At 46.0% G+C, this 27,185-nt stretch overlaps 1 protein-coding gene across 1 annotated transcript; it reads left to right on the top strand.

Annotated features, from left to right (window-relative positions):
• Positions 1-4,319: 4,319 nt before the first annotated feature.
• RPIA (ribose 5-phosphate isomerase A) lies at positions 4,320-18,363 on the top strand. The gene is made up of 9 exons (XM_042871559.1): positions 4,320-4,421; positions 7,326-7,386; positions 9,032-9,087; positions 11,680-11,739; positions 12,636-12,700; positions 12,808-12,876; positions 13,367-13,508; positions 14,804-14,903; positions 18,064-18,363. Exons 1-9 carry the CDS (start codon positions 4,365-4,367, stop codon positions 18,159-18,161), a joined length of 708 nt encoding a protein of 235 aa, XP_042727493.1. The 5' UTR covers positions 4,320-4,364; the 3' UTR covers positions 18,162-18,363.
• The last annotated feature ends 8,822 nt before the right edge of the window (positions 18,364-27,185 follow it).

A 27,185-nucleotide genomic window follows, 5' to 3' on the forward strand; every position in this document is an offset into this window, starting at 1 on the left:
GCGCCGTGCACGCGCTCTGTGTGAGGGGAGAAGGGCTGTGCGAGGTGCCGGTACAGCCGGCGTTTAATAGGTGCCGAGCTGATGTTGTGTTACAGTTCTTCGTTAATGTACCGTGCTGTTCTAAGCAAAACGAAAAAGTGTCGTTCATTGCTTTATAACTGAGTCACACGCACCATTTCTTGGTGCCTGGCCAGCAGGAGTTATTACCTCCACATTGGCTGCCCTTCATAAAGGCGCGTGCTGTCCTGGCACTCCTGATGCTTTCTAGAATCTCCCCTGGTCTTTCTAGGCTTCCTGAGGAGGAACACGGAGGTTCTTTCCCACCTTCTGGGCTGCAGTCATCCCTAGAAGATGGGGGAGCTTCATTGGTTACCAATGGACTGAAATTCACCACACCACTGTTAAGTAATTCACCCATATATCCTCCCTCACAAACACAGACCATAAATGTTCATAAATACATCATTACTAATGTTTTAATCGTGTTCATCTAGTAATGGGCCTGGAGGAGAGCTTTCTGGGGTTTCTGCTGTGCTCAGCCTTGCCAGCTATAGATTTCTATTGATGTGCTTCACTTCCAATAACTGCTGTGCTTCCCATCACTTCTCATTTACAGCAACACTTCTCATTTCCTCTATTTTGGCTATTTATCTTCAGCCTGCTAAGAAAATTGGAATGGCCAAAGTGCTTTTGCAGGACATATCCATACTTCATTAAGCCAGAACTTCCACCTTTGTGCTGGTTCTTGCAGGTTTATTATGCTTAAGGCAGCAACAGCCTTGTGCAAATGTCCCTACCACACCCACGTGTATTACATGCAATCACACAGTCTGGCCCAGGTTGGAAGGGACCCTCAAGGATCATGAAGCTCCAACCCCCTGCCACACACAGGGCCATCAACCTCCACATTTCATACCAGACCACGTTGCCAAGAGCCCCATCCAACCCGGCCTTGAACACCGCCAGGGATGGAGCATCCACAGCCCCTCTGGGCAGCCTGTTCCAACACCTTACCGATCCTCACCTTATGAACTCATTGCCTTGTATTTCTTCCCACCCCCTATCCCAGATCAGCAGTCTCCCCATCGCTGTCTTTTGTTTTTGGGAGCTCCAACAGTTTACAAGTGAGTCTTTTCTCCACATTCCCCTTTGCCACTGCAGCATAAGGAATAGCAATCATAATCTAAAAGCTATTATTTTCCCGGCTTGGAAATGTACTTCTCTAAAACACTGATAATCTTATTCAGAAATCCTTAAAGCCAAACGCTGCAATAGAGCCGCATAATTTTCTCCGTGTTAAAAACTTGTGTCAACAAACCCAAACTTCCTGCTTTTTGCAAAGCATGACTCACGCGCTGCTTTGTCTGAGTGACATAAGAGATCTATTTCAATCATATGACAATAACTTAAAATCCAACCAGCCGTTTATCTGGAAATCAAAGCTTGCACTTGCAGGGCGGATGGTTGCTAATAGGAATGACGTTTTACCTAACTCCACTCCAGAACTGCCTGCTTTTCTTGATTGACTTGCTCTCAGAGCACCGAGGCACAGCAATGAAAGCTCAGCATGCCACCTCGTGGCTGCCCTGCACCGAAGGCCATTAGTAGGCTGCAGCGTGATCGCTTCTAGCCTGTCATTTCTCCCAGAAAACCTCAGAGCCTCAGAAAGACACACATACTGTAATTAGTGCATCACCACCTCTGCTGATATCTTTTCATAAGCAGAATAGAATCAAGCACCAGGTCAAATCAGAGATGAGAAGTAGATGTTACACAGAAGAAATGCCACTGAATTGGAGTTCACAGGATAAAAAACTAGGTATGAAGAATGCAATTGTTGGAATGTAACTGGAGGAACAGGCTTGGAGAGCTACTGCCAACCAGAATAGGAGTTTGTCTGGAAAGATGAGCTAGACGTGCTTTAAAATGCTCAATCTATCACATGGTTTCTCTTCTGTGTTGGTGGAGTTTCACCTTCATAGGTCTTGCTGTCTTTTTTGGCTGTTTCATGCCATTTATCAAATGCACAAGACACACAGCTAACCTGACAGAGGCTCTGCACCTTCACAAGGATTTCACTCAAGTTAGTATGCGTTTTGTAGTAGCTTTCAGCAAGGCTTTTCCTGCCACAGCTTCCCATTGCCAACTGGCTGCTCTTGCTGCCTTCCTCATGCAGGCACAAGGTCAGGAAACAACTTTTAGTTGTTTTATTGCTCAGAAAAAGCAGCTTCCTGCCAATGTGTAGAAGGAACAGGAAAAATTGGCAAGGGATGGACTGGAGGGTGGGAACACTTCTTTTTGTGGACGCTGCTTAGCCAGAGCATCTTAAGCTAGTTATAACATTCCTATTCAGAGTTGTTATGTGTTGTTTGGCTGAGCCAGCTCAACCTCATCTACCTGGCAAGAAACTGCTCTTGTTGCTTTTGTGGAAGGTGAATCAGTTCATCACAGGGTCAGGGGCACGCGAGAGCCAGTGCAATCCGTATATCCGGGACCAAAGTGCATGGCGGGTGAAGGGAGTAAAGAGCAGAATCTTCTCTTTTTGTCAACCACAAGCTGTTATCTCAGCTACTGTGTAATTTCCTAACATGTAATTTCAGCCTCAGAGGCAGGATTTAGCACTTGGAATCGTACAGCCGTTCTCCCAGCCTGGTAGTCCATGCTTCTCTGCTCTTCAGTGTGGCATTTTGCTAGGGTTAACATCCTGTTGGACAAGGAAAACAACTGTTCAAACAAAGCAGGTTCAAGCATCTGCCTCTGTGTTGAAGCAGAGGTGAGTTTGGCTCCCGGAGAGGCTTTGACAAGGGACGAACATGGGCTTGTACAAAATGATTTTGAGCCATTTGCAGATAGAGCTGGTTGTCAGTCGACTTAAGGGAAATCTATTTCTCAAAGGTCTTGTGCTCTCTTTTTTGAGCATAAGCAATTCTCAGCACCATACGTTAAATATTCTGGGAAAGATTGCTTCGTGCTCACTGGATTTATAACTCACTGGGATAAAATGACCAGGAAAGTTCGTTGCCAGCTAACAAATCTCCAAACCACCCTGCAGCAGTCACATGCACTTAATAGCAAGTCACCTGCTCTGTACAGAAAGGTAAGGCTTTAATTCACCCAGATAAGCCCGGGTAATGATAATAGAGGCTTTGTTGAAAGAACACCCCATTGTTCAAAGACTGGTGTGCCTGCCCAGGGAAAACAAAAGGAAATGTTTCTAGCCTTTAAAAATCACAGCAGAATTGGAGAGGTTGGCAACAAAACAAGTCAGTCATGCATAGAATTTTCTTTTTTTAAGTCAACAGCAGCTTTTCTGTTGTGCAAATAAAAAAGAGATCGTTTTCTACTCATTGTGCTCTGACCTTGTACCTGCAACTCCCATGATTGCGGCACAGAGGTTTTTTTTTACTGAGATGCCTGCGCTTGGTCTTAACTCAGCTGCCGGGTTTGAAAACGCTGCTGCAAGTGCATCTGAAGGTTGATCTGCATCCCTGATATTTTCTCAGGAACTGTTTCAGCAGATGCCATCCTAAAAGCAGAAAAAAATTGGGTTTATGTGCTCCCTGACAGAAGACTTCCATCAGGTTTTATACTGTCTTGTGAGTTCTGCTTGGTCACTGCCTAAGTTTTTTGATGATACGGGTGGTGAGGCACTGGCACAGGTTGCCCAGAGATGTGGTGGTGCAGATCCCTGCAGACACCCAAGGTCAGGTTGGACGGGGCTCTGAGCACCTGATGGAGCTGTAGGTGTCCCTGTTCATTGAAGGGAGGTTGGACTCGATGGCCTTTCAGGTCCCTTCCAACATCTCTCCTGTAGGGAGTGCCCTTTAGGCACTGGAAGGCCGCTCTGAAGCCTCTCCTTCATGCTGAACACCCCCAGCCTGTCTCCATAGCAGACGCACTCCATCCTCCGCACGTTCTCACGCCCTCCTCTGGATCCTCTCCGGGTCCTTGAGGCGCTGCGGGCCCAGGAGGAAACGCTTTCACGCGCCCTACAGGAGAGCCCCGACCCCCGCCTCAGTGACAAACCGCCGTACACACGCGTTGCCGCGCCGCGCCGCGCTCTGTCATGCATTGTGGGAGCTGTAGTTCGCGGCTCGCCGCACTACAAGTCCCAGCCTCCCGAAAGAGGAGGAGGAGAACGGCGAGGAGGAGGAGGAGGAGGAGTGGAAGTGAGCCGGCTCGGCCCAGGCCTGCAGCCCGCACGGGAGAGCCCCCCGGGGGCGGGCCGCGGCGGCATGCGGCTCCCCGTCCGGCTCGGCCCGCTCCGCAGCACGCCCCTGGCTGCCCGGCCGCCGGGGAGGGGCAGGGCCAGGGCCAGGGCCGGCGGGCGGAGAGCCTTCAGCCGCGGGCGGCCCGGCGGCACCATGGCTGAGGAGGCCAAGAGGCTGGCAGCCTGCGCGGCGGTGGACAAGCACGTCCAGGTGAGGCTCCCGGGGCTTCTCATCGCCTGCCTTCCCTGCTTCGCACGAGTTAGGAGCCTGGTCTTGCCTCGTAACTTTCCCTTTGCCCACCGCTGCGAGATGGGCTGGGGGAAAAGCTCGGGCTAAAGCGCCTGTCCCAAAGCTTGGGGTGCTCTGAGCCCTGATCAGGGGTGCTCCCAGTCCTCTGCCGGGCTGTGAGCGTTCCCTCCGTGCTCAGGTAGGGCTGGAGCTGCACAGGCTGATGGTGAGCACTTGGAGGGTCAATGGTTAAAGCTGAGCGGTGGTTTATCTTGGTGTTTGCTGTGCAAGCTATGTTGCAACAGCAGTGATGAAAGAGCGTCAAGGAGCCTGATGTGAGCATTTAGGGGAAAAAACCCTCTTCCTTCCTGCTGCCCCCAGACCCAGTTGACATTAGGCTCCGTGCTGTCCTGTAAATATTTCACTTATTTTACAGCCTTTCCATCTTCCTCCAAAGCTGTCTGGGTGATGGGAGCCTGGTGTGCATCAGCTCCTGGCTGAAAGCAAACCTTGGAGTTGTACACTTAAGGTTTTGCAGCAAAATGCAACTCGTGAATCTGGTGGTTAAGCAAACTTATGGTGGTTAAGCAAACTTATGGTGGTGTGTCTGTCTGCATCCCAACTGATTAAAGTTGAGGGTCTGGTTAACGATTCAGTAAAACAAGCAGCAGTGGAAGTAGCACTGCAATACTTGCTGTGTGAGTTGGTATGAAGCAGTGGTGGAGAAGCAAGTTTGGAGTCCCCGCTGAACAGCTGGAAACTCTCAGCTATTGCAGAAAATCTGCCTCCTCTTCAACTAATATCAGGAGGGTGCAGCTGCTTTTTGCAACAGCTTTGTGTGCAGCCGTTGCTATCACTGCTAGCAGAAGGAGCTTTGTAATCTTCAAAAATGCTGACTTTAGAAACACAGCTGCAGACTCCTTTTGGAAGGTGCTGTGGTGTGCAGGCTTGGTTGTGCAGGACAAGTCTCATTCTCCACTCCGATGTTGGGGCTGTTACCCTTGCTCGCAGCCATCCCAAAGAGCAGCTCCTTAGGCAGCCCATGGCAGAACTTGTGAGGAACTGGGAGAATTAGCAGAGGAGAGCTTTATGTCTCCCTTTTAAAATTTAATTAAAGGTAGGTATGACTTCCACAGTGGACTGAAGATACCTAAGAGGAAAATGAGGCTCTCACTGTCCCTTTAAGGCACTCAAGAAGCTGTCCCAGCCCTTGGAGTTGAGGGCAAGGAGTCCAAACTGCCTCATACATGGCCAAAAATGAGCCTCGCTCCTCTCCCCTTGCAGCTGCTGCGCTTGGCTCTGGCAACTGAAATCCAGAAACACTGGGTGCTATAGGCTTTCTCCCGTAGTAGTGCTGCTGGCAGTGTTGCAAGCATATGGCTGTGACCTGTTCCTTTCCCCTTTTGCAGAGTCACGCTGGTTAGGAAGGGCTGGACCTTTTCTATGCTGGGTTTCTGAGAACTGTTTTATTTTTTTCTAAGCTTTCAATGTGCAGAAGAGAGGGAAATCATTAATCCCGGGGGACTGCAATGCCCTGAGCTCCACCTTTCCAGGCAGGCTCATGTCCCAGTAACATTTCAGTTGATTGAAATGCTGTAGCTGTGGCACTGTCCACAACTTGTTGCACATGGAGGATAGTTCCTAAGCTGCTTAACATCCAAGAAGTGACACTCAGCAGCTGTGTGCCTGTGCCTGCAACTCCAGCTGGGTTGAAATTGAGCATCTGAAGTCTCTGTACCAATATTGTGTCTCCTTAAGTCAATTTCAGCTTTGGATCCCATCCAGAGAAGGGGCAATTAAATGAAAATGAGTGTACAAGAGGCAGCAGGTAGCTCTGGCTGGATGGGAGGTTGAGAGGATAATAACTGCAGACTTATATAGAGCATCCTCTTGGGAGGTAATAAATCCATGCACCCTCAGCCTGTGGCATGCTTTAGAAGCGTGTGTGTGTTGTGGATGAGGCCACAGTGATCTGTAAGCCAGACCAGAAGCAGAGAAAGCCCAGGGCTGAGCTGTGATCCTCTCCAGCACACGCTGCCAGGCTCACCCATCTTTCAAGTGTCGCTGGACTCTCTTGCAGCCACTTACACACTTCTAGAGGATGGTGTTCATTATCCTCTAGGAACCACTACTCTCTTTGCATCTGTACTGTTTGCTAACCATACTGTTGGCAACAGCCCGGCACTATTACTATGTGGCTTCTTTGGGAGATGTTATCTTGAGGTTGTTTCAGTTTTTTCCTCTGTGGGTTGTGTGGATTTCCTGGCTTTCCAACAGGAGCACTCTGGATGGAGTGCTGTGTTGCCTGCCGTTGTGCCGCAGAGCTGATGGTTTCCTATCGCCTGCTTTCAGAAGGAAAAGGCTTGTCTTCTGCCAGGGCTGGGACTTTGTTTCAAAGTTGCTGCTGGCTAGCAACACTCAAAGACTGAGCTGCCAGTTCCCGTGCAAATGTGGTGATGAGGAAGTTGTGGAAGTGGTTGTCAGTCTTCTTCCTCTGCACTGGGTTTTTGTGGGGGAGGAAAAGCCCTGCTTTCTTTTTACAGCCCTCATCACAATTCCTCAAGGATTAGTTGGAATTCAAACTCTGATTAGTGGTGCTGAGGCTGCCAGTAACAAGCAGTGAGAACGCATTGAACGCCTCAAGAGCCAGAGCACAATGATGTTTAGTGACCACGTGTCCTTTAAGGAGTGGGTGAGTTGCTTAAAATCTCATAGCCACCCTCTCCTAGAGGAAGCAGCTGCCCTGCCATGCTGGAGAGTTCCCTTCCATGTCTGAAGCATGCTAACACGCGGTGTCCCCTTGCATGTAGCCAAAATACAGAGTCTGTTGGGAAAAGCAGAAGAAGCCCCGTTAACAGCTCTCCTCTGTCTCTCTTTGATTTGCAGAACAACCAAGTTCTTGGCATCGGGAGTGGTTCTACAATTGTCCACGCAGTGCATCGATTAGGTAGGATGCTCCCCTGCTGCAGGAAGTCCTCTTGTCCAGCTGCCCTCGGCTAATTGAAAACCAACCCTAAATGATCAGGACTGGGAGCTCATGCTTTAGGGGTATTCACCCACTGCTTTGTCCTTGAAGCTGAAGGTTCGTGGTCCAAATTGATTGCATATGGAGACATGAGCAGGGATTGGTTTCCTTGACTTTGCTTGGCAGGGCTGAGCATTGCCACCTGCTCTCCCTGGAGGGCCAAGGAATGAACTTTATTGGCACCCACCGCAAACTGGAGCTAAAAATCTCCCTTTTCGTTCCAGCTCTGCCATGTCTTGACTTGCTTTGTGGCTTTGGGCCATGCAGCTGCTCTGCTTCTGTTAACCCATTTGTATGCAGCTCATGCTGCTTGCTTACATCCACAGTATTCACACTGAGGGTCCTGCTGAGGCGTAAGCAGAACAAGGGTTGAAATCTGGCTGCGTCTTTTTTATACCCTGCAGCTGGGTTGATCTGCTGGCCCTGGGGGACTAGTTAGCTCAAGGTGTCTTTCAGAACATTTCAGCCTCTTCGCAAAATATTCAAGAGAGGGAAATGCAATTTTGCAAAGCGAATGTGAAGATAATTATCATCAAGCCTCATTACAGAGGGTATTGAAATCTAAAGTTTCTTTTCAGCCTTGGGGCTCCTGTTTAGAAGCAGAGCTCAGAGTGTCCTACCTGCATGACCCCAGCTTCTTGGGTAGAGCTGGCCCAGAGCAGGGCTTAGAGTAGAGCAAAGGAAACATGGGATCAGGGTGGGACCTGCTTGCTTGCACCCACATCACCCCACGCACAGATTTGTCTGGGAGGTGGCTTGAGAGCTGCCATTCAGCAGTCTGGGTTTGGCTCAGTGTTACAGCCATTCTCCACTTCAACACTGCATCCATCTCTAAACAAATGCAGCTTTTTGAGTCTACTGAGATTAGAGTTCTAACAGCACACAGCTCTGTGTATTACATTTTAACCCTGGCAGCGGGGTTGCCTTGAAGTTTACAGCCCACCTCTTTGCTCTGTTGCTGACTCTCAGGCTTTTGGCTCAACCCTAAGTATTACATTTTCTAAAATAACATTTTGTCCATAATTATATCTTAGTAATAGATTTTAGTCATTTGAGGTTAACCCAAGGGAGGAAATATTTCCTCCCATTTAGTGCAATATTTTATTAGTCATTTGCCTGCTATATATTTAAATGTTTCATAAGAAGTGGACATGATGTCCCCAAGGCAACAAGCCAGAAAACTTCTCAGACAGCTGCTGCAGCTCTGTTTACAAGGAGCACAGCAAAACCTGTCTAATGGAGCGCGAGTGGGAGTGGGGCTGAGTTCCCAGGTGATGTTTTGCTGACGAAGCACAACCCTTGCTCTGTTGCTGGAGACACGAAGGTTAATGGCTGTGTGTCAGGGGCTGGGTTTTGATGGGTGTTCAAACATCTCTGTGAAAAAGGAGCCTTAGCTTTGCAGGGTGGCACCTGTTTGTGCTTTGAGCATGACTGAGTTATTTGCAAGCCAAGCAAGTAATTGCAGTGATTCAGAGGGGCTGTTCTGAACTGAGATTTCTTAAAGAGAAAGCTGGTGTGATTTTTATTCTGCAGTGAACAAACTCAGTCTTCTGCTTTCTTCGTACAGCTGAGCGGGTTAAACAAGAGAACCTGACAATTGTCTGCATCCCTACGTCTTTCCAGGTAAGCTCCTTCCTCCTTGGTTTTATTCCAGCCCGGGTGCTCACATACACGGTCATTCCTTTGACAGTGGTGAACCAAGCACATAATGCAAAAATCTCCTTTGATTCCATATCAGGCCCTGAAAGCTGTACAAATCTTGGTGCAAGCTTTTGTGTTTCCAAGAGGAGCTTGACTGAGTACATCAGCTGGGTTTTGCAAAATGTTGCAGAGGAGACATCAGCTTAATTTTTCCTTCGCAGTGCAACTTTTGCAGAGATCAGTTCTTACCAACCTAGTTGTTGAGAAAGATGGAGGGAAGAGGGAAAATGTGGCTCAGTGGTAAAACTGCTCAGAAAGCTTTTGAGCTGCTTCCATGCCTTCAGGCAAATAGCTTTGCTCTCTCTGCCACATTTCCCTGAGGTGGAAATGTGCTGCTGATAAGCAGCTGTGCACCTTGTTCCCTTAGGGCAGGGAAAGGTGACATCACTAGCTGGCAGGACAGAGACTACCTGCAGGGTTTCAAGGCTAGATAACAGTGCCCCAGTCAGTGAATTGGGCATTTATCCTTTTCTTGGTCCTGGTGTGGATTCTAAGGTTGTACCTTTGTCCACTGGAGGACTTACCATTACTTCTGTTTCATACATACACTGCAGTGGCAATCTCTCTTCAATCTGTCTAAAGTGATCCCCACCTGGGGATGTCACCTGCCATTTGAATCTAGGGAAGCTCCTTTGAGTTCAGTTGTTAGGTCTTACAGAAAATATTGATAAAGATCACTCGGTGAGTGTGGGCTGGAGTCTGCCTTGCCTTGAAGTATTTGTGTAACATCAGAATTTCTTAGCGGTGAAACAACATGGTTGGTGGTAAAGGGTGAGCACAAATCCCCCCAGCATGGGGCTGATTCTTATCTTGTGCAGCCTCTTAGACCTCACAGAATCTTTAAGGTTGTAAAAGGCCACTGAGATCACGTAGTTCAACCTCTACCAATTAGGAGCAAAGCATTCCCAAGTCAGCAAAACAGCATCTTATTTTCGCTGTGTACAGGTGTAAATGGCTGCCTGAGGTCACTGGCAAGGAAGAATTGCTTTCAGTGGGCTTTTATTCTTCTCCCTTCCCTGTTGTAAGGTTGGGTTATTCCATCACCACCACTAAAGCTAGTGTCAGGGTAAGTATCCATCCCTTGGCTTTTGCGTTGTTTCTTCTTTTCACCTGGATGCCTGCCGAGAGCATGGAGCGAAGCCAATCTTGGCAACGACCTGTCACTCATCTAATCCCAAAAGGACCCACCCTTCCAGCCAGCTAATGTGCCTTGGACTGCCTTGGATTCCCAGTGCTGGGCAGTGAGGTTAACCTGGTCCTTGTGGGTAGGCCAGTGCTCTGCAGTTTCTGCCGCTTTGTCCCCTACTGTGGGAGCTCTGCTTTGGATTCCTGCCCGTCTGCTCTCATCACTTTGCAAGCAGAGAGCCTGAAGAGAGCCACCTCGTTTCCACACTATTGACTCTGAGCCTGTTAAGGGTCCAGCCTGCATGTACAGCACAGCATTTTTCAATGCTTTCAGTTCCCAGATCTTTGAAATCTTTGTACATGAACACCATGTTGTGAATGTAAACCCACTGATGGCAGTCTTTTCTATTTTGTGAGCTTGTGACAGGGCAAGTCTAGTGCATAGTATGATCTAGAGCCCACAGCCCACAGGTTTTAAAACTGCATGCTAAGGAGTGCTACTGTAATGTAAAAGATTGGGGTTGTATCTCACTGCTGGGACTACTCCTAGCTAATTCTTGTAATTGTTTCCAGGATGCCAATATGTATAGCTGGTGCACTTTGTTAGCAGGTAAAGCTTGGGATGAATTCTAGGCTGTGACACACATTTCTCTGAATAGCCAAAGTTCAGTCTTGAAAAGAGTTTCGTGCAAGGTCAAACACAGGCAATGATTTGTGAGATGTAAAATTTAACTCATTTCAGGTTCTGTAAGCTTGAACTTCCACTTAAGAAGCCAATGAATGCACCAAAGGGAGCATAACTGCAGGTTCTTTGTGTTCTATTGCTTCTAGAGGGAAACTCACAGCTACTTTGAAAAAAAATAGATCACAGCCACCAGAGAGCTATTTCAGGAGGTGTTCCACACTTTTTCTATGAGTTATGCTTTTCTTTTTTGCTTTTCTGTTGTTTGTTTCTTTTCAATATGAAAAACATTTTCATTGTTAGTCCCATATGATATAAATATTTCATTTTCCTGCTCCGATTTTTCAGCCAAAGGAAATCAGAGGGAACTCGAGAATCCCATACCTGCCTTCATGCTTAAATACAGGTGTCTCCCACCAGGCTGATAGCCCCATGCTGTTCAGTATGGAGAGACCTGGATGCAGCCCCATCCCTTTGCACCATCTAAGCATTTCAGTTCAAATCAGCATTATTTTGATGAAAAAATTCTGGTCTGGAAGCATCATTTCCTCCATGCCATACATTTCTGCTGCTGATTGCAGCCCCTCAGCGAGCTCAGGATGCAGCACTGCAGCCCCATCCATGTGGCAGCAAGGAGAACGACACGACGAGTCTGATTTCCTTTCCTGCTGCTGGTAAATAGTGTTTGCTGTGTTCTTGGTGCACAGGCCCGTCAGCTGATCCTGCAGAATGGCTTAACACTAAGTGACCTGGACCGACATCCAGAGGTAAGTGGGACTGCAGGATTGAGACCTTACTGACCTCCCTCTAACCCAGTCCTTCATAAAGCTCCAGGCTCATCTGTCCTTACTGAGGATAAAAACTGCAGAACGTGAGAGAACTGTCTTTTTTTGTTTTTTTTTTTTTGCTCCTGAATGTAGTTTCCTCAAAGCTGTGGTCTGGCTGAAAGACTGGTTTATGGTGACTTGTAGGACCCAGGCCAGTACAGAGCAGGGACAGGAGACTGTCCTCCATTTTCCACAAAACAAAAATCACTGAATTGTAGAATTATAAAGTATTCTGAGTTGGAAGGGATATACAAGGACCGTAGGGTCCAACCCCTGGCTCCACACAGCACCACTCAAAATCCAAACCCAAATCCTTCTTTTGGAGGCTCTCTAATATTCACGTCCTTACATTGCGGTGCCCCATATCCTTCTTATATTGCAGTGCCCCGAACTGCACACACCTCGCAGTGAGGTGAGGCTGCAGATGCTCTAAAATCCCAACTGCTGATCCCGTGAGGTGACCAAGAAGGGCAGTGCTCATCTCTGGGTGGTCACTTAAAATGACAAGTAGGGTGCTAAGCTAGTGGCCTTCTCTTCCAGCCTGGGGCTTGCTGGCAGGGGATATTGCATTGCTGAAGTGTTGTCACAAACATTTTTGCCGGGAAACCCCAGCTGTCATGCAGATCCTTAGCTGAGAAAACTGGAGGCTGAAGAGACTTGCCTTGCAGGCCAACAGTTGGTTTTGTTTTGTTTCTTTTCTCAATTTTTGCATGCTTGTGGTTGAACTGGGGCTGGTTTCCTTGGGTGGCTGAGCAGACACTCATCTCTGGTTGGGCTGGCATAAACTCCAGTGAGCCAGGTGAGGTTTTCATACTGAGTTTCTTGTCTTCCTACAGCTTGATGTTGCCATTGATGGAGCGGATGAGGTGGACTCTGATCTTAACCTGATCAAAGGAGGCGGGTGAGCCTTGCTGTCTGTATGTCTGTGTGTGGCACAGGTGCTGGGTGTCCTTGAGCTGCACTGAGGAGCAGGCTGATGTTTAGTTGTTTTTTTTTCTTCCCTTGCAGTGGTTGCTTGACACAGGAGAAGATAGTTGCAGGATATGCAAAATGCTTCATTGTTATTGCTGATTACAGGTAAAATATTACTATTCTTTGTGTGGAAATATTTGGATGGCCCTGTGTTAGACTGCTACAATCCTAGTGTGTCAGGGGAGCAAGAATTGGTGGAAATGAGCTTAACTCCCAGTGCTTCAGCAATTGAATTTGTTATTTTTTCCTTAATTGTCATCTCAGCAGGCCTGCTTAGAAGTCAGCAGAGCTTGGGGGGAAAAGGCTGCTCTGCTTTTTCTGAGCATAGTGATTGTCAGCATGGAATAAATTTACCCTTCTGTGCATGCAGCTGCAGGACTGTTGAAAACTTCCATCCTGCTTGTCCAAAATGTGTCAAAACAGGGCTTATGAGCAGAGCTTCGTGCACTAAGCTGATTCTTCCTACGTGAGTGCATGTGCAATCTGATTGCCATGCCCTCCAGGGCCTTACACCTGAGGGATTTGTGAGAAGGAATGTGATAAGTGCATTGTTAATGGTGGTGACAATTAACACTGATCCCTCCTCAAACCTCAGGAAAAAATCAGAGAGCCTTGGGGAGCAGTGGAAGAAGGGAATCCCTATTGAAGTCATCCCCATGGCTTACGTCCCTGTCACCAGAGCGCTGACCAAAAACTTTGGAGGTGCTGCAGAGCTGCGGATGGCTGTTAGCAAAGCAGTGAGTGTCCTTGATCCCTCTGTGGCCCACAAAGCCACCTGAGTGTGGCCAAGAAGATCTTTCATCTGATCAAATCTGTTTCCTTTAATTGTACTTAATGAACTGTGTGTTTAGATGTTGGGGTTGCTTGGGTAAGTCTTATGTCTCCCAGAGCAAGCAGCTCTGAACAGTGAGAATAAGGTGGCTGTTCCGTGTCTGAGGGCTGCTCTGTGTCTCTCCTTGGCCACAACCAACCTGCCATCCAGAGCACAGGTTGCTGTTTTTGTGGAAACACTCTCTGTCCTGCTGAGTTCTCCATCTCACAAATACTCAAGTTGTTGCTCTGCAAGAATGTTTAGAGGCCAGAGGGCAGTCTGTGCTGCCAAAGTGTATTGAGTTAGGTGGGCAGCTCTTGGAGACCCCAAGCTGCTGTGTGACACACAGAGCAAGAGTGGACTAAAAACTGAGCCTGCTTTGTTTCTACTGTCCTATTCTGGCTTGAACAGTGGGGCTTGACCAATGCATGTGGCAAAGGAAGAGAGGACTGTCTCCAGTTACAGCTGGAGCTAACACCTGAAGGCTGAGCACTTTTAATAAGTTTAATCCCTTGGCCCAAGAGGTTGAGGAGCTATATTTAGGAGCCTGAGAAGAGAAAGCCACTTGTCTTCCATGAGCTCAAGACCAGCCTTGCGTGGGGAATGCAGATCCCAGTGCTCCAGCATGAGCTGTGTTTTTGGAGATTCTGTCTCATGCTGTGGTCTTACCCCCTGGTCCTTCCCAGTATGTGTGGTTTACAAACCCTGCTCAGTGTTGCTGAAACTCCTTATTCTCAGCCCCAGCTGTCTCATCTTTGTTAAAAGGACTCAACTTTGGGACTTGAGAGAGTGTCGGGCACATCTGAGGCACCAAAGGCCATCAGTCCTTCATCTCCAAAACCTCCCTGTGAAATGCAACAGCCCACCCTTATCACGAGGGTGCAGAAGTCTTGTTTGGGCTTCAGTTGCCTATAGTTGCCTGCTAAGGACATACCTCTAGTGAATCTTGTGAAAAGGATCCTCTATCCTCTATTGATGAAATCATATCAATTTTTCCAGCTTTTGTGTGATTATCTGTGAACCGTAGGCAGAAGAGCAAGGAAGGCACAGCTGCCTTGGGCAACGGGTTACAGGGTTATTGTTTGTATGGAGCAGTGGACTGTGTCCTTATTTACTCAAATGATGACCTTCTCTACACTGTTGCAGCAGGGACGGCTCCCGGTGTAAGGCTGTGCTTGGTACAACAGGAGCTTGTGGTGCTGACATAGGTTTGCTTCCCAGGGTCCCGTGGTGACAGACAATGGGAACTTCATCCTGGACTGGAAGTTTGACAAGGTTCACGAGTGGAGCAAAGTGAACACTGCCATGAAAATGATACCAGGTAATGTCTGTGCTGTTAAAGACCAAAGGCTAAGGCTTGGTCTGTACTAGAAATCCCTGACCTTGGGAGCTAGGAGCATGAGACTGTTTCTGTTGTTCATGAGCTGTTTCTGGATCATTAAGCCCAAGGGTGGTGACACTTCAGCAAAGCAACATACAGAGGCTTGCTCAGTTCCATCTGTATGTCTTGGCTGGATATTTTGGTGAAAGTCTGCTCTTGAATCTGTTTGGCTTTTGAGTGCATCTTAAATATTTTGAGTTCATTTCATATAGCTGTCTGCCCACTACTGTGCACAGCAGAGCTACCATTAGCTTTACTGCTTTTTGTGTCTTACCAGAGCAGGAGCAGAGTGGGATCCTGTTGCACAAACCTCCATGTCTTCATGAAGTAGCACCACGATTAGACTACAGCTTTGGGCAGAAGCCATGGGTTTAGGCTGAGTGAAGTGTCTGTCCCTGATTACTTCAAGTTGCTTCTGTTTATTAGCTTTGCTTCCTTCAGTGCTTATTAGAAGGCTGATTTGCTGAAAACATACACATTTCCTTTTGTCTGGATCTAGGAGCAAACTGCTGGTGTGTTACTTCTGCCTTGGCTTGTCCTGATGCCTTTGCAGTCTGAATAATTACCTGGCACTTGCTCACAGCCGACAGTAGATGGCAGGTTAAGACCTTTGGCAAGAGCTGATCTGAACAAACCAGTGTCTGATGTAAATAGACTGGTGGCACTGCTAGTGTGGGCTGTCCTGGTGCAGTGCTCTCTGTACCCTAATGCAGTTTCAGTCCATGGCTGCACAAACGTATTTTATTAGAATTCTTTCTGTGCACAAGAGAAACGGTGGCTGGTTCTGCAGAAACAAAACACAGAGTCTTTTCATGGGCTCCTTCTTGCATCTCTCAGCCAAGAGGGATGAAGGGGAAAGAGACAGATTGGAGGTGGTTTCAGCATGCTGTGGTCTAGCCATGAGCTCGTAAGTGAGCCTGCTAAGAGGAAAAGAGCATCTTCCCTACCCAGAACTGGAAGAGCAGAGTTATTAAAGTCTGGATATACTGGTGATAGCAGGGCTCTGTGCACTTTACATGTGGTTGCCTTGTCCTACTTTTTTTTTTCTTCAGCCTTCTTGGAGTGTGTTCATCTGGTAGGAATTGGGTTTGAGGCTTGGCTGTGCAAGCAACCAATATGAGTGTTTACATACAGATCCTGGATTGCAGCAGGAGTTGTTGGTGAAATGAGGGCTTGCCCAGCATACTTGGTGCTGGCTCTGAGTGTTGGTGGCCTCTGCCTCTGGGGGCCTTGGCAAGCTGAGTGCCACGTGTGTCAGCAGGCTGCCACCTGAAAGGACTCTGAGGGCTATAGAGCTGTGCATCACTGTGAATTGCAAACATTAGAGTTGTTTAAGGATTTCATGTGCCTCAAAATAGAGGTAATGACATCCCCAGGCCATTTTTTCCTCTGTGTAAGGAAAGACCAACTGCATGAGCAACACTTTGATGCTCTTCTTTTTTTCCCCTCTTCTTTGGTCAAAAACATAGAACCATGACAGGCTTCAAACCCATTTTGCCCTTAACTCCTCTTAATGTGATTAACTTCTCATGGGCTTTTCTGCAGTCCTAATATCTATGGTATCAAAGCCTTAATGGTATCAAAGCCTTAATCAATATGAGAAGGAGGATATTATCCTCTCTGCCAGAGGAAGTTTCAGTGTGATTCATAGAATCATTAAGGTTGGAAAAGACCTCTAAGATCATCTAATCCAACCGTCAACCCATCCCCACCATGCCCACTAACCATGTCTGTCAGTGCTACATCTCCATAGCTCTTGAACATCTCCAGGGACAGTGACTCCAGACCACTTTCCTGGGCAGGCTACTCCAGTGCATCACCACTCTTTCAGAGAATAATTTTTTCCAAATCTCTCCTAAGGAGTCTGGATGGGAGCAAAGCCTGGAGGTTTTATACAAACCCATGCAGCTGGCTCATGTTTTCCATCTGCTTGGTTTGGAAGCTGCTAGCCTGGATGCTTACAGGATCTGACTGTGGCTCAGTGACCATTGTGAGGTTAAGAGCATCCCATAATTATGTAATTAAATTCAACCAAAAGTACATCTGCTAATGGGCCACAAATTGCAGAGGTAGTATCAGATCTGCTTTGTCTTAACATTGTCCCTTACTCTGTGGAAAGTTTCCTCTGGAGTCAGCTGCAAGGAAAAGACTTCCCAGATGCTCCCTGTGTGGTTGATGAAAGATCACCCATGTCGGACACCTCCCAGAAGATTCCAGCACTGGGGTGGTTCTGGCACTAATTCATAGAATCACAGAATGGCCTGGGTTGAAAAGGGCCACAATGATCATCCAGTTCCAACCCCCTGCTGTGTGCAGGGTCACCAACCAGCAGACCAGGCTGCCCAGAGCCTCATCCAGCCTGGCCTTGGATGCCTCCAGGGATGGGGCATCCACAGCCTCCTTGGGCAACCTGTTCCAGTGCGTCACCAGCCTCTGTGTGAAAAACTTCCTCCTAATATCTGACCTAAACCTCCCCTGTCTCAGTTTAAAACCATTCCCCCTTGTCCTATCAGTATCCACCCTTGTAAACAGCCATTCCCCGTCCTATTTAGAAGCTCCCTTCAAGTACTGGAAGGCCACAGTGAGCCTTCTCTTCTCCAAGCTAAACAAGCCCAGTTCCCTCGACCTTTCCTCACAGGAGAGCTGCTCCAGCCCTCTGACCATCTTAGTGCCCTCCTCTGGACCTGCTGCAGAAGCTCCACATCTTCCTGTGGGCCCCAGGCCTGGACACAGCACTGCAGATGGGGCCTCACAAGAGCTGAGTAGAGGGGGACAATCACCTCCCTCTCCCTGCTGACCCCCCCTTTTTTAATGCAGCCCAGAACACAGTTGGCCTTCTGGGCTGCAAGCACACACTGCTGGCTCATGTTCAGCTTCTGATCTGCCAGGACCCCCAAGTCCTTCTCCACATGGCTGCTCTCAAGGAGATCCATATAAATACCTGCGATTGCCCCGACCCAATTGCAGCGCCCTGCACTTGGCCTTTTTGAACCTCATTAGATTCTCACTAGAGGCCCGCTTCGCCAGCCTGTCCATTTCCCTCTGGGTGGCTTAATTGGCTCACTGACTGATTGGCTGATGGATGAACTCTTGTTCCCAGGCGTGGTGGAGACGGGGCTGTTCATCGACATGGCGGAGGTGGTGTACTTCGGCATGGAGGACGGCTCGGTCAGCGTGCGGGAGAAGCAGCCTCGCTGATGGCGGCGGTTCGGCCCGCTCCGCTTTGCCTTCGGCCAGTTTGATTCAGCTGTCGTACGGTGCCAACCTGACGTTATGCCTTAAGAGCAGCGGTTATCGCAGGAGGTGGACGGGGAGTCGGTCAGAATCCGCTGATATGATACTGAATGTCTTTTTAGAAAAACAAAACAACAAAAAAAAAGAGATGCTCTATTTCCAGATATATATATATTTTTACTTTACAAGAATGTTGTCCTTTTTTTAAAGAATCAGTTAAACGAATTGCTTTAACATTTTTATTTTATTTTCTAAGAAATATTTACCAAAAAAAAAAAGAATACTTTTTGAATTCTGTTGTTGTTTTCTGTTTTTCCTTTTTTTGAACTGAACTTGAACCTTCCTGGTCGCTCTTAGTGCTCGGTGATTGGTGTTACTGTCCTAATAAATCGTCCTTAACCACTCTGGCTGGGAGGATGATGTACGTAATGGGAGCACATCCAGTTGGGACCGACTGATGCCTTATTTGGAACCTTTTTGGTTCGGTATTTTATGCCTTTTATTTTTCTATACCACTGTTTTTTAATAGTTGAGGATGTCTAGTTAATCCTCTGTGCATATGACAAATCTCTGAGCCTAAGGACATTGCATCTCTGTGTCTGGGACATTAAAAGGGGCCTTTTTGGGGCCTCTGTATGGAAGAGATGTTCATCCTTTGAGCCAAATTCTGTTCTACAACTGCATTGATCTAGTACCTCTGATTAAAGTCTGTTCCAGTAGCTGGAGATATTCGGGATTTCGTCCTTGTATAATGAGAGCAGAACTGGGCACTTGATGAAGTTTACAAAAGCACATTTGAGCATTTTAGGGCAGTGTTCAGTGGCAAATTATTTGGTTTAGAATGAAGGTTAATTATCACCTCTCACAGCTGGTTGATTTGTAGAAGGATAGAGTGGAATGCAAGGGAAAACCGAGTCTTCCTGCCTAAGTTTACCATATGTAGCAGGAGAGAGACACTCGTTCAGTATCTTGTTCTCTGTGTATAGGTGCTTTGCATGATTCTGGTGTCAAAATGCAAGCCCTCTTTTTGTGTAAATGACACTGAAATAAAGAGCTGTTATAACAGATGTTCATCTTAAGGTGACTATTTTGGGAACAACACAAAATACTTGTTGAGACTAACTTGTGCTCTGATTCCACTAAAAGCTTCTGTCTGCTTTTTCCCCTTACATGGGCACTGCATCCAGACCCTGTTGCATTTGATTTCTTTTCGCTTAAGGTAAATACACCACTTTATTTTACATTAACCAGATTCTATAACCATCACTTGTTAGTTGCAGCACTTGCCGTTCACCTCTCTTAAATCTGATGTCTGAAACCTGTGTGTGTAAAATAATTTTGTCTTTCTTTAAATTTTGCCTTTTCTGGACATCCATTCTGTTAATTCTGAAGCACTTCACAGTGACCAAACTGGCTACCATCCAGCCAACAACTTGCTGGAAGTGCTGAAGTTTCTCTTCTCACAGATCTGATGCTGCTGAAGCTGTTCACAAAATCACAACTCCGTCTGGATTGCTGCGGGCTGTTTTCAGATAGTCTTGGACTCCTAATGTAATTCTAGATAAACAGAGAGCAATCAAGCAAAACTTTGTGAGGAAGCTTCTTCTCACACAGCACGCTTCTGAAAATGAGATTAGCAGGAGGAGTGTTGCTGTTGACTCTCTGAAGTCAGGCAGCCCCTTCTCAAAAAGCCAATGAAACCATTACCGCACCATTTCTTTCTGGCCTCAGACCAAATATGATCTCATCCAGCTCTGTGCTTAGCAGGGGCTCGTTAAATCTAAGCCTGAGCATGGCAGGTTTAATTCTTCAGCTTCTCTGGGTGCTTAAGATGCTTGTGGCACAGCCTGGTATTTCTGTGACAGCTTTCTCTGCTGGGGGAACTTTGAGCAGAGAGGCTGCATGTGCATTTCAGTGTACCACAGGGTTAGAATTAAAACATCTGCAGAGCTGGAGAAAGATTGGTGTCTGCACTGGTTCTGGAGGTTTTGTGCAGATTTTGGCACAGATTCCCTTCTCATCAACACAAGGCAATGGAACAGCTGCCCAGAGAGGTTGTGGAAGCCCTGTCCCTGGAGGTGTTCAAGGCCAGGTTGGATGGGGCCCTGGGCAGCCTGGTCTAGTATTAATTGTGGAGGTTGGAGGCCCTGCATGGGGCAGAGGGTTGGAGATTCATGATCCTTGAGGTCCCTTCCAACCCTGGCCATTCTGTGATTCTGTGATGCCTGGTGGGGCTTTGGGCATCCTGATCTGGTGGGAGGTGTCCCTGCCTATGACAGGGAGTTGGAGTTGAATGGCGTTTAAAGTCCTTTCCCACTCTTCCCTGACACAACTCCATGCCATTCTCTGTTGTTGTTACCAGAAAACACCTCACTTCTAGGCTGTCCTGAGGCCTCCCCTCAGCCTCCTCTTCTTCAGACTGAACAAACCAAGGGATCTCAGCTGCTCTTCATACACATTACCTTCTAGGACCTTCACCATTTCCACAACTCTCCTTTGGATGCTCTCTAGTGGTTTTATATCCTTATATTGTGTTCCCAAACCTGTTCACAGTGAGGTGAGGCCACACAAATGTAGCATAGCACAATCCCTTCCCTTGCTTTCCTTTCAGTTGTGTTTGCTGCATTTGATTTTAACATCTCTGGTTTTGATTTGACTTCAGCTTTTTAAGCTGCTTTACAAAACAGCCTCAAGAAGCCTGTAGTAACAAGGCTGCTGCGTCTGCTCAGGAAGAAGAGCAGTGACATATTTTTTGAAGATGACATTGCAAAACAAATCCAAAACAAATGGCAAGAGATGTCCTTCCAGTGCCCAAGGCAGGGGAGCTGTGACTATTTAGGGTGCGATATCGCAGCACTCCCTGTTACCTTTCCCTGTTACCCGATGCTTTTCATGGTGAGAGGTTGCAATCCATCCCTGCACGCAAACCCTGGCATTGCTTTCTGCACTGTGGGTAATGCACAGCTGATTGGCCACTTGCACTGAATTATGGATTAGCTTGGCCTTGGAGAAAACAAATATGTCTAGGAAGATCAACAGCAGCAGTAAAATTAATGAGGAAGAGGGGAAATAAAGCACTAGTATCGTTCAAAAAGAAAAAAAAGAACAGCAACACAGATACAATAGTAGAATGTTTCAGGTAGGACTGAATTAACCTTTGGTTAGCAGGTTATCTAATTAAGCTGAATTAACTAAGGAGAAATAAATTAAGAGTTTAGTTAAAGTGATTCACCTTGTTCCATGTTATCAAACAAGTTTTACCACCGGTCAGGTTTTTATTATTGTCTCTGTGGGTCTCGTTTTATGATCTAATTATTGTACTGTGGAACCTGACATAGAAGGAAACTGAAATAATTGAGCAGGCAGCACAGAGTATGTCTGCTCCATGTATTAAAACAAATGATTCCAACCCAAGTGATAAAGAGAACATGAGCACATTATAACCAGTAAGAAAAATGAGCTGTAATGAGTATTAATCAGGTATAATGAGAATTAATATCCTTTAAACATATAGTCAGAACCATCTCGCAAACGAGGAAAGCCTTCTCTTTGCTCATCTGTATGTAATCAGTAAGTCTGGAGGAGCTGTTAATATCCAGTTCAACTTGGGATGTTGAATTAGGAATATTCTTTAATCACTCCAAATTCAGAGTTAATCTAATGCTGTATCTGTAAAAATGTGCACATAAACTTGGTCATGCATAAAAACATCACAGAAGCCAAAGTATCTGCAACTGGGATCATCCCTTCTTTGTACACCAACACCAACCTCCTCATTCCCTCATGGTACTCTTCCAGTGCAAGGCTGATTAAAAAAAAACTAACATCACACATCAAAATTGGTAATTAAGCATAAATTCCCCTAAAACATTTTCAAAGCCTTAATTTCAGTAGCTCGTAAGATATGCTACAGTGCCGAGTCTTCTGCTAATCAGGTTCTAATAAACCATCCAGTTTAATTCCAACATGATGTATTTGCAAATGACAAATTAAATTGAAAAGCATCACTGTAGATGCAGACAGTACACTGTGACACTTGTCTTACTACCTTAATTCCTTGCTTGAAAAAGGAGCTTTGCCTTCCTCTTATCCTTAATGGAGTGCAGCTTTTCAGAGAGGATCTTTCCATTTTCTTCTTGAGTTTATGTATGGTTTAGTGAGGATTGGACCAGTCCAGCAAGGAATCCAAATCTGTCAGCTCCTTACCAAAATCTTGTGCACCCAAGTTCTTGTATTATTGAAGAGCAAGTCGTTATTTAACATTTTTCTCCGCTGAGATGGTAAGAAGTACAACTCTGCCCCAAGCCTGTAGCACTGCATGGGGTTGTTGTGACCAAAGTGCAGGACCCAGCACTTGGTCTTGTTGAATCTCATATAACTGGCCTATCCAGATCCCTGTGTAGGGCATTCCTATCTGCGGACAGATTTCCTCCCAACTTGGTGCCATCTGCAATCTTAATTAGACAATCTCAATCCCCTCATGCAGATCATCAATAAATATATTAAACAGGACCAGCCTCAGTACTGAACCCTCAGGATCACCACTCATGACAAGTCACCAGGGTATGGAAGAAAGGGCAGAGCATGTAATTTGGCCCAAAGTCTTCCACAGCTTTGGTAGAGCTGTGATGTGTTCTTCAGTTCTGTAATACAAGCCCTTCCTTACTAAGTGTGCAGTGTTCCTACTTTAAAACTTGCTGTTTTAAATCCTCCAGATTTGGGATATTTTAGTTATAAAGGGACAAATAAGCCCCTTTAAGTCAGCGGCTGCTTAGAAGACTTCAACATTTCTGGATTAAATAAATTCTGGACCACATATTAAAAAAGAGGGAAAAGAAATCGGATTACCTTTCTGGTTTTCATTTGGTACTGCAAGAGAAATAAATAAGATGTGGTCAATGTGAGAGAGCCCATTCTGCAGGTGCTCTGTGGAGGATAGCAATGCTTTTCCTGAGTGAAATGCATTCAGTGGAGACATTCATGCCCCAAGGCCTACATTTATTGCTCGAAGAATACAGACAATATTTTAGGGATGTCATTATTTACAGGATCAATACTGCTATTTAGCCAGACAGCTGCGAGGCGTGGGCAAATACCATCTGTTCTAATACATTTCTCTGTCTATCGATCTCTCTCTGTGTGCGTTTTGCTGATCAAATAGAGAAAGCAGGAACAGGAGCAACTTATTCCTAGTTTTACTGCATCAGTAATAGCATTTGTCCATACAACTTGCCAATCGAAAGCTACATGTGCAGCTTGAGCAAGCGTGGAGCCTTATGGAAAGAGCTAAATCAGCTCATCCCATCTATTATAGACAGGACCTGACCCCTCCTGGCACACCTGCCCCAGTCCCAGAGCCCAATCCTTATCATACTGCTCTTCAGGATACAGGAAATCTTTACAGTTCATGCTGCTGTTTGAATGGGTGGTAGGGATGTTTGAGTTTCCTCCTGCAGTGCTCTCATCCATTGAAAATCAGCTCAGTAGAAATCTCTTAGGGTGGTTAATTCTCAGCCATCTCGACAGCTAGAGGCAGGAAACTGAACTGGAGTCAGTGGCACAGCTATTTGTTTTGGAAAAACATCACTAGGATAAAGCAAGATTAAAAAGACAACACAAACCCCTCAACTTATGCTATATGATAGAATCAGAGAATCAGAGAATGGCCTGGGTTGAAAAGGATCTCAAAGATCATCTAGTTTCAACCCTCCTGCCATGGGCAAGGTTGCCAACCACCACACCAGGCTGCCCAGAGCAGCCTGTATATTATATACATATATAAAGTCTTATACCAAGCTAGTAAAGTCTCAGTTTTTCATTTGAATTTGGACTTTCTCAGCTCTAGAGCTCTTAGAACTTGTTCCACTTGTTGCAGGATGTGTGCTTACAACTGGAAAAATAAAATAAAAAAATTACTTTGGAATCTGTCATTTATGCCTCTGTAAATGCGTCTCTTTAGACCTGATGACCAGGTTTGAAGACCCAAAAGAACAACACAACACAGTGGATGCAGTGCATTAGGGATCACAGATGGCTTCTAAACTGTTTTTAATCTAAATTCTATCTCTTCTCAGTGGGAAATTGGCAGCCCAATGAGCTGCCAATGGACCCTGGGCAACCTGGTCTGGTGGCTGGTAACTCTACCCACAGCAGTGGGGTTGGGACTCGATGATCTTTAAAGACCCCTCCAACCCAAGTCTTTCTATGATCCTGTGGGTCTCACACAGCCTTAAAGACCCTGCAGGCCAGGGTTAACTGCCATCCTTTATTGGGTGCACATCAGGGCCAGCAACGCTTTCTGGATAGAAATACTGTCCTGAAAATATAAAGAGTTACATTTCAAATACATTTCATGTTTAAAGAAAAAAAAAAAAAAGATTTTTTAAAATTCAATAATGAAAAACTTTCCAGAAAATATTTTGAAACATCATTGGCCTCTTTTTTTCCCTCTCATAGGGAATATATTTTGTTTCTGATATTCCTTATATGTGTACTGGTGGCATTTCACTAGTTAGTGCTGCTGCCAATCCCTGCAGCATCAACAGAAGGGATGTTCAAAGACAGGAAGAACTCATTTTTGTCCTTCCCCAGGAAAGCAACTCTCTGTAGCGCTGAGGCTGATCCGAGAAGACCTGGGCAGGTTGTTTACCTTTTAATGGCACCAAGAGCTTATTTCTAACACTCCCATTGATTTTACCTGATGCTCTCACAGCAGTGATGCTGCAAATCGGCATTCATGTTAAAACTGCGCTGGTGCTTCACTCAGCAGCAGAACTCCTAATGATCTTGAAGCAGATAGATTTTCCCCTGCACTTACCCTATCCACAGCAGCATCTGGTCATAAAAAGGACAGTAACTCCATGCACCTGCAGTACACACACACAGTCCATCCATGTGAGTACAGAAGTGAAGTGCAGGCGTTCATTTTTCCCACCCACCTCCATCTGCATTTTCCAAACATTAGGGTCAGAGTCATCTCACTTACGGCTCTGCAAGACAAATAAGCCTGTTGGTTTTTAGGAGCATTATTTTACAATTATTTTACCATAAGGATAGTAATGGCACTGGCACGGATTGCCCAGAGGAGTGGTGGATGCTCCGTCCTTGGACACACTCAAGGTCAGGCTGGACAGAGCTCTGAGCACCTGATGGAGCTGTGTGTGTCCCTGCTCATTGCAAGGGAGTTGGACCAGATGGTCTTTAAAGGCCCCTTCCAGCTCAAACTGTGACTGTGTGATTTTGGGGTGTTGATGCTGCTGCGGTGTCACATAGCTGCTTGGAGCCAGGATGAGCTCAGTGGGGCTTCCTGGCAGGGAACAGGGATAAATAACAAGGACACGTCAAGGAGTAATTAGAGAAATGGATAAATTGACGTGAACAGATCACTGCCCATTGCTGAAACTTCAGAAAACAACACTGGATTCAACCCTTCCAAAACCATCAATAAAATAAAATCTTTATGCAGGCAATTCAAGTTTTATATCTTTAGAATAGCTCTGTATTTTTATCATAGCACAAATGGTAACCAAATGTGATACTTTCCACATATACGAAGGCAACATCCAAATCTTTGATGAATACACGTGCCTACTTGCTCAAGATACAAAATTCTTTAAGACAGCTTAAATAAAACACCTTAAAATAATGAATACAGTGGGAATATGACTGAAGTCCATCAAATAATTGATAAAGGGGAAGAAAATATTTAACTTTCCTCTTGTAAGTACATATTTGTAATTGACTTGTCATCATTGACTAATTATACTTATGAATATGACAGCTATCCGAGATACGATTACAGCCATGCTCTCCTTCACACAGTATTGTTAATTTACTTGTTTCTCTGCAGACCATTAAGATGATGCATACATCTGTGCATCAGCTATTTATCCTAGCTATTGCTTAGCTATGCACCAGCTATTTATTTTAACTATTGCTTAGCTATGCATCAGCTGCTATCTTAATTAGCTATTTTAAATCTTAGTTAATGGACATCTAATTTTTTCCCTCATCTTGGGTACTTAGCCTTAAAAGCCACATCCAAAAGACCATGACATCAACCTAGTTACTCCAGTCTAACCAAGCAGGAACAATAAATTATATACAAAAGAATAAAAAGAGCAATCTGGGGCACTGCCATCTGTTCCAATTTGCCACACGGCACTCATGGGCACAGTGGATGGTCCTGTGGTAAAAAAGGAGGAACAGCGTTGGGAGAATCACTGCAGAAGGCACAAATTTCCTATTGCTGCATGAGGATATTCAACCCAAGTCATATTTTGTCATCTGGGTATGTCCAGTTGGGAATGTAGGATGAGCAGTGTGGCCCTCCTCAAGACTTGGGCTTGGGTGATTGCAAACCTGTGAATAATCCCATTGATTCTGTACATAATTAGTATTGACACTGAAGAATTAACATAGTGGGACACAAAGTTCCTGCACCTTTCCATTTCATTTTAGGGATGGAATTGAACTGGGTTTTCCTTCGATTAATGCTTGCCTTGGAAGCAGTGTAGCGGAGTCTGCAAGACCATCTTGGTGCATGCAGAGGGATGGAGAGAGAAATAATGAGAGTTCAGAGCAACCCCAGGGTTGTGTGGCTCTGCAGATGTGAGCTGTGTACATCTGGTTTGCAGACAACTCATCAGCAATGGACTGCAAGGGAGATGTCTGCACATTATCACAGCGGACAGGTGGGAGCTTTCCTGCCTTATGCAGAAACAGAATTTAACATTAAAATGTTAAATTTTAACATTTTGTGGGATTGGGAATGGAGAAGGCATGCAAGATTTAGTGGACATGGTAGTGATGGGTTGGGGTTGGATTAGATGATCTTGGAGGTCTTTTCCAATCTTAATGGTTGTATGATTCTATTTAGATCAGCATGTGAACAAAGATACAATGCTGTGAACACGATGGAAAGCTGAAGCTGTGGAAAGCTATGGATGCTCTGAAAGGCTGTTTTGTGGGTAGGGGTTTGACCTGAGA

The sequence above is a fragment of the Lagopus leucura genome, unplaced genomic scaffold (genome assembly GCF_019238085.1).
Source record: "Lagopus leucura isolate 7727_CA_CO unplaced genomic scaffold, USGS_WTPT01 Super-Scaffold_100004, whole genome shotgun sequence".
NCBI classification, from domain to species: Eukaryota; Metazoa; Chordata; class Aves; order Galliformes; family Phasianidae; genus Lagopus; species Lagopus leucura.